Genomic DNA, 12,440 nt, shown 5'->3' with positions numbered 1-12,440 from the left:
TTTTTTTATGTATTATTAGTAGCCTAGCATCTTCGTGTCTTGGAAATTAATATTGTTGTCCGTTCAGCGCTGATTATTAGCCTAAATTAAACGTTTATCGTCGGTCTCCGAAACAATTTAATACATGGAGCAACCGAGGCTACAAATCTCAAAAGCGATTTGCGTAGCGCATCGATTAGACATTTTATTTAGGTTTATGTATGAAAAAAAATCATCTGGAGGATTACTGAATTAAAAGTTTGTGTTTTTAAACTTATAAATAATAACATTGTACACATCAGTCTCTGAGATTTATTTTTTAATGCAAAAGATTATTTTTCTAATTTGTATATACATATAAAATATACAATAATTTACAGAAGATAAATGTAAACACAGTGTATAAATATCAGCAATCCTATTTGTAATTTATTTAAATGGGGAATGCAAAATCTGTAATATATACGTGTATTTACAATAATAAAAATCTAGACATTAATCTTAGTCTACAACCTAGCATACATGTAGTCTACTGAAGGGATTATGGCTAAACAGGCGAAAAATCAATAAACAGGCCAAAAAATCCTCTATCCAAGGGCATGTAAAAACGTTTGGGAGGAAAAGTTTAGTAAAATGATGGTATAAAGGACGATGCTGGTTGTCTCTGCCTCTAGTTCCTCTTCAATAAAGACCAACAGAATGACAAGCCACGTAGCCTATTTCAACCTAAAACCGGGTAGCCTGTCCAATTAATGAAAAAAAGGAAAGAAAATACTTAAGGACCTGGCAGTGTATATTTCGCAAATTGTAGCTAACTGGGTACAATCTTTGTAATATGCTACAATATATTTGGTTTGCGTGAAAATGCACGTATTCGTTTTAAAAAGGCTCACATTGACTATCCATTTAGGCCCGAGTTTGGCAGCCTATAGCCAAGTAATGGAAAGTAGCAATGTCATAAGACATATAATTGAACTGTAATCAGTTTTTTTATTTTTACTTTATGATTCGTCTGTCAGTCGTAACAAGCTCTTTAAGTTAGAAAAAACCTTAGTAATAATTATAAGGGATTTTCTTTAATCTAAGAGCTTTGTTGGAACTGGTGCAGACCATGTACACATTTCAGAGCACACTAGGTGTTTTCTAGCGCATCACTCACTCATCAACAAGTGATGCTGATCTAGACACTTGCCAAATCGGCGGTGCCCTCAGTAGAAATAATCTCTTGGAAATTATTTTCTCTGAGACTAAGAAAAATTAGCCACATAGCGTGTTATCTTATAGTGTGCTTATAGGCCTAATACAAGATAAAATATTCAGGGAAGATTCATTGCACTTTTAAAGCCAATTTGTGGACTCTTACTTTTGGAATAAACTGTAGATCACAAGAATAATTTCTTTTAAATTGCTGTAGAGTTCTTTAGACAAAACATATTTGCTCTTATTTCACTCGTCTTCTGACTGGCAGAACCGCAGCATACAAACGGTGAACTGAAGGACGTGCTCACATGGTTAAGACAGATAATACATTCCGTAGGTCACTGGCCCGCCGAAAAGTCCTGGGACTGGTAACGCAGGTCTAGGAAAGGAACTGGACGGTCCGTAGAGGGGCGGAGAACCAACGTGTGTTCCGAGGGGGAACGGAAAGGCGAACGCAGGTAATAATGGCTTGGTTGCAAGTTTGAATTTCTCTAGTTCGGCCTCTTGTAGTCGTTTTGCCTTCGCTCGCCTGTTTTGAAACCAGATTTTAACTTGAGTCTCAGTGAGGTTGAGTGAATTGGAAAATTCCGCTCTCTCTGCAATAGAAAGATACTGTTTTTGACGAAATTTCCTCTCCAAAGCGAGCAGCTGCGAGGTGGTGAAGGGGGTCCGCGGTTTTCGGTTGTTCTTATGCTTTCTGAGGGTACACGGAGGTGGACTTGAGCGCCCTGCGAACAAATAACAAAACATTGAACTGATTAGTTTGACAAATTATATTACAGTGATATTACATTAATGTAGCCTAATTATATTACATTGCCTTGATAGTTACTTTTTCTGCCGAAGCCACACGTTTATTTTCAGCATTATGAGGAGCATATTGCATTATGTGCGAAATCAGGTTAATCTTAAAATGTCTACATACAGATACGGAAATATAGCCTGTTTTTAATTCAAATCGATCCACTAAACTGTCTTAATTTGAACTGGAATGCGTTTTTTTGCAACTAGTCTTTGCAGACGTAGCTGGTCAACTATTTTAGCTACTCTTTGATGACATCAGGCTCTTCCTCTCCACACCTCACATTCTTTACATTTTTATACACAAATCTAATTTTAAATCGAAACGAGCTTGATTAAATATAATAGGCCTATACATATTGCTCGATTTTCCTGGTATTTTTATCTGCGTTTTACTATAGCCTAGCCTATGTAAAACATACATGTTTATAACTGTCATGCATCATCATGCCACATTATTGACAGGTTTCCCTGCTGAACCACTCACTTGGCGGAGAAGTGTACGAGGGTGTCTGAAACCAGCCGGACTGTCCCTTGTCATTTAGTTCTTCCATATCTCCTCTCTTGCAGTCGGATAGGTTGGAGACGCTCTCCACTGGGATCTTATCTGCGTAAAGAGTCATGGGCGAGAGCCTCAGCCGCTCATCTCCACCGGATGTCGGAGCTATAATACCAGATTCAGATGATGTGTATAAAGTCCGTGTGCTTGTTCTGTCTGATATTAACGATTCCACACTGAACGGAAGACTCAGCGCCTTGCCTTTACATCCTTTGACAGTCGCTTTATCGTTGGTTTGAGCCTCCTCTTTGTCCGCGCTTTTGCGTTCCTGTAGTTTTCCTTCTTGAGAGAGTGGCTCTTGAAAAGAATTCATCATGGATGATAAAGGGGCCATACAATAAGAATATGCGAGTCGTCCTGAATTTTACTCGTCCACCAGTGCCTTTCCCCTCTGCCGTCGCGCGCTTGCGACGCTTGCCTCACTCTCCAAGCAGAGCGCACTCGCAGCTATAAACTTCCAAAAGTTCTCTTTTTTCCCTGCCGCCCTCCAATCGGCTTGACATTTCACCCACATGACTTTCCGCGTGCTCGTCCTGATTGGTCAAACCAGTTTCTTTGAGACGTCACAATGATTTTGAAAGAAATGTTGCATGGTTAATCATACTTGTCTTGCCGAGGTGGTTTATTGATTGCTCTGGGGGCTCCAGTCTTGGAGGCAAGGAGCCATTTGAGGAGTTTTGTTGCAATTAACCAGAGGGGATGTCTGTATAGCGGGCCTCCGTACTCATTAACTCAACTCTTATTGAAAACATACAGCGAAACAAACCACTTCCTTGGCCTATTCGTCCACGATTTCTGGGAGTTTTCTTAATAAAAGCGCTGTATAGTGGAGATAGTGGAAAACGTTTTTATAACGCATGTGGGATATACTTTTAAGGGTTTTTATTGAATGTGTACCTATAGCCCACTAAAATTAAGGCCTGTGATTCCATAAATAAAGTTTTTTTAAGTTGCTCTTTTTAAATTTAAATTCTAAATCGCATAGTCTGTTATTATGTATTCAAATAAATGTAAGCGTTTCGAGATCTAAAGTTGCTTTTAACTAATGGCACAAACATCTCGCTAGATGTTTCAGACACAAATGCATGCGTGTAATGATGGCGAGTGAAACTCGCGCAAAAACTAGGCTAATAAAAACTTAAGACGAGTTGCAACTAATGTGATCTCCAGTAGGTTTCACGGGGATTTGGTAACTATAAATAGCGTGAAGGTTATCTGAAGGGCTCGTATCTGCATGTAGGCTACTTCAGATTTTTATTTTTTATTTTTTTGGTCAAGTTAAACGTAAAAACGTGTAATCTTTTAATTTATGTTTTATTTTTCTTATTGTAATATTTTTATTTCTTCGTAAATTAAGGCCTGTGATTCCATAAATAAAGTTTTTTTAAGTTGCTCTTTTTAAATTTAAATTCTAAATCGCATAGTCTGTTTCACCTCAAAAACATAACCCAGTGTTCAATGGGGAAAAACAGTCAGCTTTTTCCGTAAAACTGTGACGGGACAAAGTGATGTGACTGAATTGACGATGATTTTGTCACGCTGCATTACAACAATTTAAAGCTTGTCTTGGCCCTTTAAGGCTGCAGAAAGCCTCTATTGAGGCGCAACTGGCAACCCCTCACCGTAAGTCAAAGCATTTCATAACGCAGACAAGCCCTGTTTTGGAAGGCGCCAGTCTCGGCAAGATCAAAAAGGAAGCTACCTCAGGGAGAATATGCAACAGTTAACTCCACTTAACCAATTGTCCTCGAAGAGTTTAATGTCAAGGCAATAGCCAGAGGGCAATCAGTTCCCACAGACAGCGCGCACCACTCAGTTAACTGCATGTCTCCTTTTAGAAGGTTTGGACTTGATCATTTTTATTATCGGAGCATATGTTTACTTCGCAGATTTCTGTGAAAATATAAAAGGGAAAATAAGGCAATAGCCTATCATCCCGGTAAAGATTCTACCCTACTTTTCAAACGGAGTTAGGCCTTTGTTCCAAGGTAAACTCAAATTAATTACCGACGATTAATAATAGGCCTAAGTTTTTTTTCATATTGAATTTAAGCAATTTTTTGTTTTTAAATCACGCACTTATAGTTTTAAAATCATACTATGAAAACACGTTCAGGATTTTAAATTTGTGAGACTGTTGGTTTTAGGAGTAGGATAGCGTGCTCCTTATGGATCATGATATTCTTGATCGGTATCAATTGCTAGTAGATTTAAAATGTATATGTTGGGGGAAAAAACGTTTTAGGGGCTAAAACCGTATTAGAAGCTTTCTATTTTTGCTTGTTCACCTCGACAGATGACCCGCTAAATTAGGTCAGCTGTTATTAGCCAGATGTGTAATTTATATGAATCTAGGCTATTTCAGAACCATGATTCATCGTTCACAACTGCGGTTTGGCAGTGATTCTTACTCAAACCAGTAATACAGTCTGATGTTTGATATTGTATAAAATGTAGTTGCTGGTGCAGCCTATTAAATATCACATTGTTTAGTAATATTTGTTAGACAGATTAAGAATTAAGCCAAATGCTTTTTCTATCTGTTCATATGTCTTTTAATATGAGTGTTGTTGTGGACTTCCTGTACATGTCTTTCAGTCCAACAACACCGGTGAGAAAAAAAGTGGACTGCTTTTTCTGCTGATCCACAGTGCCTGCTCTTGGTAAGGCGGTATTTCAGCGAAATCCTTGGTAAATGTAATTGCTAGGCCCATGCAACCTCCTCCCATGAGAATACCACTCCAAGTGTTCTTCAAAACCAGTGCACATATTGAAACATTTACTAAGGAAGTGGTTCTCTGATTTATTACAAAGCAAAATACTGTAAGTAGTGTAGTGTGTCTATGTGCTACTCATTACCCCAAAATGGCAGAAGCTGACAGGGTTAAGATGTGAAAGAGCCCAAACAACTTTTATATTTATATAAACATCTGTGTATAGAAAACAGGACCTTTAAGACTATTCACTTGTACTCTACTGACATATAACTGGAATATTTTCATATCTTCATTTCATTATTTCATTAGCTTATCTACTATTCTGATTGGCTTCATCACTCTGTCTCCTCTCCACCAATAAGCTGGTGTGTGGTGGGCGTTCAGGCACACTATGGCTGCCGTCACATCATCCAGGTGGATGCTGCAGATTGATTATCTGGTATGGAGATTTTCAAAAGTCTAGTGATTTTAAAAACTGTATTACAATTATTTCCTCTTTAAAGCAAGATTTTTTTTTGTATGCAGAATTCTAGTTAAAGAGTAAATATTTAGCTTAATATCTACTGATAAATTAATTTAGTAGAGTTGCCATAGGATAGCCTAAATTAAATGTTCTTGGCATTTACATGGCATTAATGTGAGATGTGAAATATTTGCTTTTTGATTCTACAATTGCACAAGTGGACTGTAAAATGCTTCCGAAGATATGTGTGTATATATTTTTCTGGCACTACCAGGATTTAAGCCAGACTTAAGTTACTGTATAGAGTGTGCCACAATGTCCTCATTATTTGCTAACAAACCAAGCTTTTCATATTCTTAGAGCCAATGTCAGAGTTGATATGTTAAAAGACCACATTAAGATTTCTATCTGAGGACATCGCTGTTGCCTTTTGCTTCTATATAGCTATTAAGTAATTTCCTTTGCCGTCATCTCAGGACATTATTTCATCTCTGGGGAATTCAATGTCATCTTTAACTTTCCTCCAGTCTCCCTTAACTCTCAACCTTTTTTATTGAATAATTAATTTTTCCTGTTACTCTTCTTGAGGTTAGTATAATTACTTGAAATGTAAACACACAATGTTATTCTTTGGGAATCCCTCATGATTTGACTATTGCTCTGCCAATGGAACAATTGCTCTTAAGCAGTACAATACTGTTTATGTTAGTCCTCTGTGCATGAGTTCAAAGTTTTGCAAAGATCTGATTCTTGATGGAATGTTTGTCTATGTCCAAGGGGGGGTTACATAGATTTCTCATGCATCCTTAGCTTTGATTCTCATGTTTAAAAAAAATAAAGTCAAGCAAAATTCTATGCTGATTGCTGAGAGACTCTTGTGGTTGGAAAATGCATATTTTCAAAGGGAAACTTGTTGGGAAAAGTTGTGTCAGTTATAGAGTGATACATTTCTGTTTGCTCCTAGTTCATTGGACATAAGCAAACTTAAGTGTTCGAAAACACAAAAAAATCTCAAATAGTTAAATAAAAATTCCAGATTTACACAACATTAAATGTCTTTTTAATGCCAATTTAGACAAATGTTTCAGAATCATGCCAATATCTTGTATGATGCAATAGTATTCCTACACACATGTGTGAACCTAGTTCATTGGACATAAGCAAACTTAAGTGTTCGAAAACACAAAAAATCTCAAATAGTTAAATAAAAATTCCAGATTTACACAACATTAAATGTCTTTTTAATGCCAATTTAGACAAATGTTTCAGAATCATGCCAATATCTTGTATGATGCAATAGTATTCCTACACACATGTGTGACGCATAGTTGAAGTTCTAGTTAAATTGGCCCAACTGACGTTAATAGTTCAAGACGTTTCATACCCTCTCCAGCAGTGCTGACATGCTGTACATCGAGCCAAACACAGATGTGTGGTTATGCCATAGTACAGAGAGGCAACCCCCTCCTCACACACACACACACACACACACATACATGCCCTTTATGGAGTTTAAGGTCACAGACCTATCTCATCTCTGTGGTTTTACAGCTCTATTTTGTGATCTCATCCTAGCATGTTAGTGTCTTTCTGATCTGTGCCTCATTTCTCTTTGGACCATGAAAACCTTTGAGAAAGCAATACTTCTAAGCATATAAAATCTTTGACTGTCATCTTCACAGATTTCCATCTTCATAACCAAGTCTATGTTTTTCTGTAGTCTCCACAAAAATGGACCATCTACAAACATCAAATCTTGCGGCATATCCGAACAGATTGTATTGGCATCATGTTATGATAATCTTAGGCTTTTAGACGATCAAAGAAAATCCTTGCAGAGGTTTCAAAGGGCGCAAGTAACCATTTTAAATGAGATCAGTGTTTTTGAATACTCCAAGGCACAGAACTTGAACTTTTGGCTTCAAGTTTTTTGTTTTTTTAATCAGATCTTGTTCTGTGGATAATACTTTGGCTTGTCAAGATCAATTTACATACATGCATTACAGTAGTCCAATTTTGAGCGTTTTCATCTTTGTATCAAGCAGTGTCTTAGTGGGGTGCAGTCTCTCCATGCTGTCCTTAAATTTGGCTGCTTTTCAGCCTTTTGTGCATATTAGGTTCTCGCCCAAGATTTAAGTTTTGATAATTATTCTTTTATTTTTCCATTCCGTATGTCCATATCATTTAGTGGTTGGAGGTTATTGCTTGCAAATGATTTGAGCCTGTCAAATCAACATAATTATGCAGGACAATATTCAGAATATTATATATCTATCCTATTATCGCTCACATTTTTATACATATACCTTTATGAAAAAAAAATCCCCCTTGAAGTATAATCTCACTATGTTTGGCTTTAGGCTTTCAAAGTGGTGCCATGTTTCAGAGATTTCCGCCTTTGACTCCAGAAGACATTTCTGTCACAGCGTGGAGGCAAGTAAACTATGTCAGAAGTCATTATAGACCTTAAAAGCAGATCAGTCCTTTAAGGTCGCCATGGAGTAGTATGGACATTTTCACAGTGTGACTGAAAGTTGGCTGATCCGATGCAAAGACTCAAAACCTTAGAGGCTTGAATGCAAACAAGTATGTTCTAGAGCAATTTTGCTAATTGTACCTCTTTAAAAATGTTAGAAACTGCAGTCTCTTTTAGTCTGTAGTGAGTATGTGTTTAAGTAACTCTCGTTGTGTTGCCAGGGTGATCACAACCGTGAGAGTCAAGTTTTGTAGAGTATCCATTTGCTTAAATGCTAAAGAGCACTTTGTAAAGTCAACTTAAGATGAAGTTGTTGCCACAAGGGACATTATGTCCGTTAACTGACCGCTCGCATAAAAATCCAGCAAGTGGCGTCAAGCTCCAACAGGATTACATCTGAGCATTGTTCCCGGGTTTTATAGAGACAATTGGAACCTTAAACCCTTGTCAGAGGCACAATGGGACACAGTTATAGTCCTCTGTGAAATGGTGGCCAAGATGAAGTGTTGATGTGACAGAAGTAGGCAGAGCGCAACGGCTGTATCCCACTGAGGGAAAATTAAAACTATCACTTACATCTCACAATCATGACTTTGCCAAGTCTGGGGAGAATTACCTCTTGGATAATGATTATTGCTGTATCAGTGACAGCAAACAAGAGCAGCAATTGAATCCCAGGCCTCCAAAAAGTGTTATGTAAATGTTAACAAAACCTATATTGCTCTAGACTGAGGTGTCTGTTACAGTTTCATTTTTGTTGTCTAATTCCTATTATTATTTTTCTAGTTACTAAAGTATTTTATTATTTGTTAAGTTTATCAAGTGACCTGAGAGTGTCACATTCAAATAATAATTAATAATATTGAGATATGTCATCTGTGGATAGTGGTAGTTGTAATAAAACTTGTTATTGCTTAAGATAAATGGTTTAGAAACAGGCCTGGGTCGAGTTATTTCTCTTGTATTTCTTCACTTTCTGACCAGCGTTCTCTTGCCGTTTTTGAACTAGAACCCAATGGGTTATTGCGAGTGAAACCAGCGGAGGTCAGGCCTCATAAATGCTTAACTACCCCGAAAGGGAAACTGCTTTGGCAAGTTGGGCTTGTGTTTATGTCCATGTGCATAGGGTTTCCTTAAGATTTTTTACTCTGCCCAGAGGGGGCACTTAAAACAGAGGCCTCGGGTGACACGGATAAGTAAAAAGTGTCTTGACCTTTTATTTGACTTAACAAGAGCTTGACCTGACCCAATCAGTTTAGGCTAACATCATGGCCCCAATCCTAAAGCCATTTGACTTCCCCACAGAAAAATCTTGCCTGCTTTAGCTCAACTGTCGCACTCATGCTTTTGCCGCCCATGAACTGTTGAGCATCCCAGCTGAGCAATTGAACCCACCACAGAGCCATGAACCTATTAATGTAGCTCGTCCATTTCTCATTCATTTTTATGCAAACTGATACACATTATTTTGTATGCATAGATTAAAAATGATTTGTGGTCATGGAGTGTTTTGTGCAAATGAACAAGTGCATATCAGATATGTAGGCCTATGTATGTACAGTAAAAATCTATGGTATTTTATTGAAAATAACACAAATGCCAACCCTAGTCTGAAACTCAACTGAAATCATTTAAAGCAGCATAACCAAATGAATGACTCTCTTGGGGACAGTACTTTGCTATTTTACAGCTTGTTAGCTGGCTAACTTTACTAGCTACTAAGCACAAAGGGAAAACAAAGAAGAGGAAATTAAATAATTCAGTAGTCAGCTATGAAAACTGAACACATACAGTGTGTTACACCATTCATTGGTTTATATTTTTGAAAAGAAATACATCTTTTTCTTTTGTAGAAATTTTTTAAATAAGAGACTATATGAATTTGTATATATGAATTAAATTTTTTTTAAATCATAATTTTTTATGAAGTGAGGGATTCTGTCATTGTTTACTCACCTTCATGTTGTTTATACCCCTGTATGACTTTAAGATTTTTTCATTAAGAAATTTTGGGATATGTCCCAAATAAGATATCTTCTTTTGTGTTCCACAGAAGAAAGTAAGTCATACAGGTTTGGAACAACATGAGGGTGAGTAAGGCCCTGTCCCAAATGGAACACTTCATGTGCACTTGCGGTCTCACGGACTTACAATGGCCGCCGCGTGCGTGTGTCCGTTAAGTTCACGAGACCGTAGGGTTTTTGCGGCCGTAATGTGCCCTCGATCCGCACTTCTGCCTAGCCCGCACTGGTGCGAGCGCCGCAGCAGACTTCTACCCGACAGTCAAAGCGGCATTATGTCACGAAAGTGCGGACTCAGAGGAAGACCGCGAGGGTTTAGGGTGCCATTTGGGACAGGGCCTAAATGATGACAGAATTTTCATTTTTGGATGAACTATCCCTTTAATGAGAGGATATTGTTGTGTGCAAGTAGATTTTGAGAAAATGAGATGAGGTTTTGCAGTGTCATTTTCATGTCAGAATCATTTATAAAACATGCTGTGAGGGAATTGCCTAAATGTTCAAGTTTATCAAGTTTAATTGCATGCCCTGACAGACTAAGCATATTTTTTCATTTACTGGCATTTACAGTCACTTTCTCCTTTTCTCTTCTACTCCAGTGGAAATATAATATCCCACTAAAAACATTACACTAAAAAGCAAATAACACGTAAGGTGCATCACAAAGATGACGGCGGACAATTGAGGCAATTTTTCTGGACTTTAGCTGTAGATTCAAGCCAAGATTTTTGAGGGAAAGCAAAGGACAATGAGCGTGGTCACATGGTTTTGACTGTTCGGATGAGAAACTAATTGCGGCCATTTTGTGGTTTAGTGAGGAACCAAAGAATGTGACCACACGTTCAACTGCTCCATCCGCTCTTACTCTGTCCACAAAATCTCTGTATGAATCAATGAGCTAGGTTTCCACAGAAGTGTGAATTATCCCTTTTGGTTCTTCAGCCCAACTTTGATTGAAGCCTGACAGAAAACCAGCACTTAATGTTCCTCAGAGCATGTTTCCCTCAGCAAAAATTTAATATTGCATCAAAAGGTGCAGTTCTTGTGCAGACCTTATCAACCACTCCAAAAGCATTTGTCTGTACGTCATTGTTACTTCTGTGTATTCAAAGACCATGTTTGCTATTTGAATCATTGCAAATGCAATTCCTGATTTCTTTGTGGCAGATATGTTTATAATTAGAACCTCAGAGTTCACGGTCAAAAGCAGACAAGAAAAGAATTCATAGTCAGCATATTGTAGCATCATACTCGTAAAGAAACCCAGAAACCAAACCGTTTTCAAGCCTTACAAACAAAGATCAAAACTAAACAAGATCCATCTATCAAGAGCACTTTTTAACATGAGATCGATTTAACTGCTAACACTTAAGCACTTGAGACTGAGAGAGTGTTTCAAGCAGGGAGATTTCAGAGACCGGGGAATGCAGGCACCTCACATTGAGGCTCTTTAACAGGTACTCACATGATTTAAAGGGTTTACTGCGATTACGAGTGAGACAGGGCCTGAACAAATAAGTCAGGCTGATTGTCCTGAGATTACAATTTCCAAGTCCTCCCATGAAACCCAGAACAAAGGGGAGGGAGGAGAGCAAAGAGGCCCTCTGAATAAACAAGCCTTAAATTCTCACTGAATCTAAGCTGCGCCACATTTATGAACACTTCAAGCCCCCGCGCTCTCATCCATGCCGTACGCGCAGAGAGATTCCTGGTGGTGACCGTAAAAACAGAGAAATGAGAGCAAAATGTTTATTTTACACTTAGCGGAGGCTTGTGTTTTCATGTTGCCTCTTTTGAAATGCAGACTGTGGGTTGGAGGGGTGGAAAAAGAGGGAGGGGGTTGCGGGAGGATGAAAGCTCTGTTGTGCTTGGGTTTAATGAGCTGGAAAATACAATTGCACTTTTCTGACTGTGAAAATTGCTTTGAGGGCATCATAAATTAGCTTCTGGGAGATACTTCAATTGACAATGCTTTGTGTGATTCCTGCACATGGCTCTCTATGTGTCAGGCGGTGCCTTCAGAGGGATTCAGCCGAAAGAACGCGAGGGGATCCGGGACCTCAGTGCCCGGACAGTCAACTGCTTTTGATCCCTTGAAGTCTTTCAGATGAGATTTTCCAAAGTGGTATACAGTGGAAGTCTTGTTAAACCTCATGTTGTGTTTATACGGAGTCCATGTTTGTTAAAATTATGTTCCAGCTGCATTCAACAAGTTGTATTTTTA

At 38.2% G+C, this 12,440-nt stretch overlaps 1 protein-coding gene across 1 annotated transcript; it reads right to left on the bottom strand.

Moving 5' to 3' along the window:
• Positions 1–406: 406 nt before the first annotated feature.
• LOC107601809 (homeobox protein MSH-C-like) lies at positions 407–3,049 on the bottom strand. The gene is made up of 2 exons (XM_016294108.1): positions 2,468–3,049; positions 407–1,907 (listed from the first exon to the last, which is right to left on the bottom strand). The coding sequence occupies exons 1-2, from the start codon at positions 2,871–2,873 to the stop codon at positions 1,492–1,494; spliced, it is 822 nt and encodes a 273-aa protein (XP_016149594.1). The 5' UTR covers positions 2,874–3,049; the 3' UTR covers positions 407–1,491.
• Between the last annotated feature and the right edge of the window lie 9,391 nt (positions 3,050–12,440).

The sequence above is a fragment of the Sinocyclocheilus grahami genome, unplaced genomic scaffold (assembly GCF_001515645.1).
Source record: "Sinocyclocheilus grahami isolate Dianchi unplaced genomic scaffold, SAMN03320097.WGS_v1.1 scaffold313.1, whole genome shotgun sequence".
NCBI lineage: Eukaryota > Metazoa > Chordata > Actinopteri > Cypriniformes > Cyprinidae > Sinocyclocheilus > Sinocyclocheilus grahami.
This window is presented reverse-complemented; position numbering and strand designations above follow the sequence as displayed.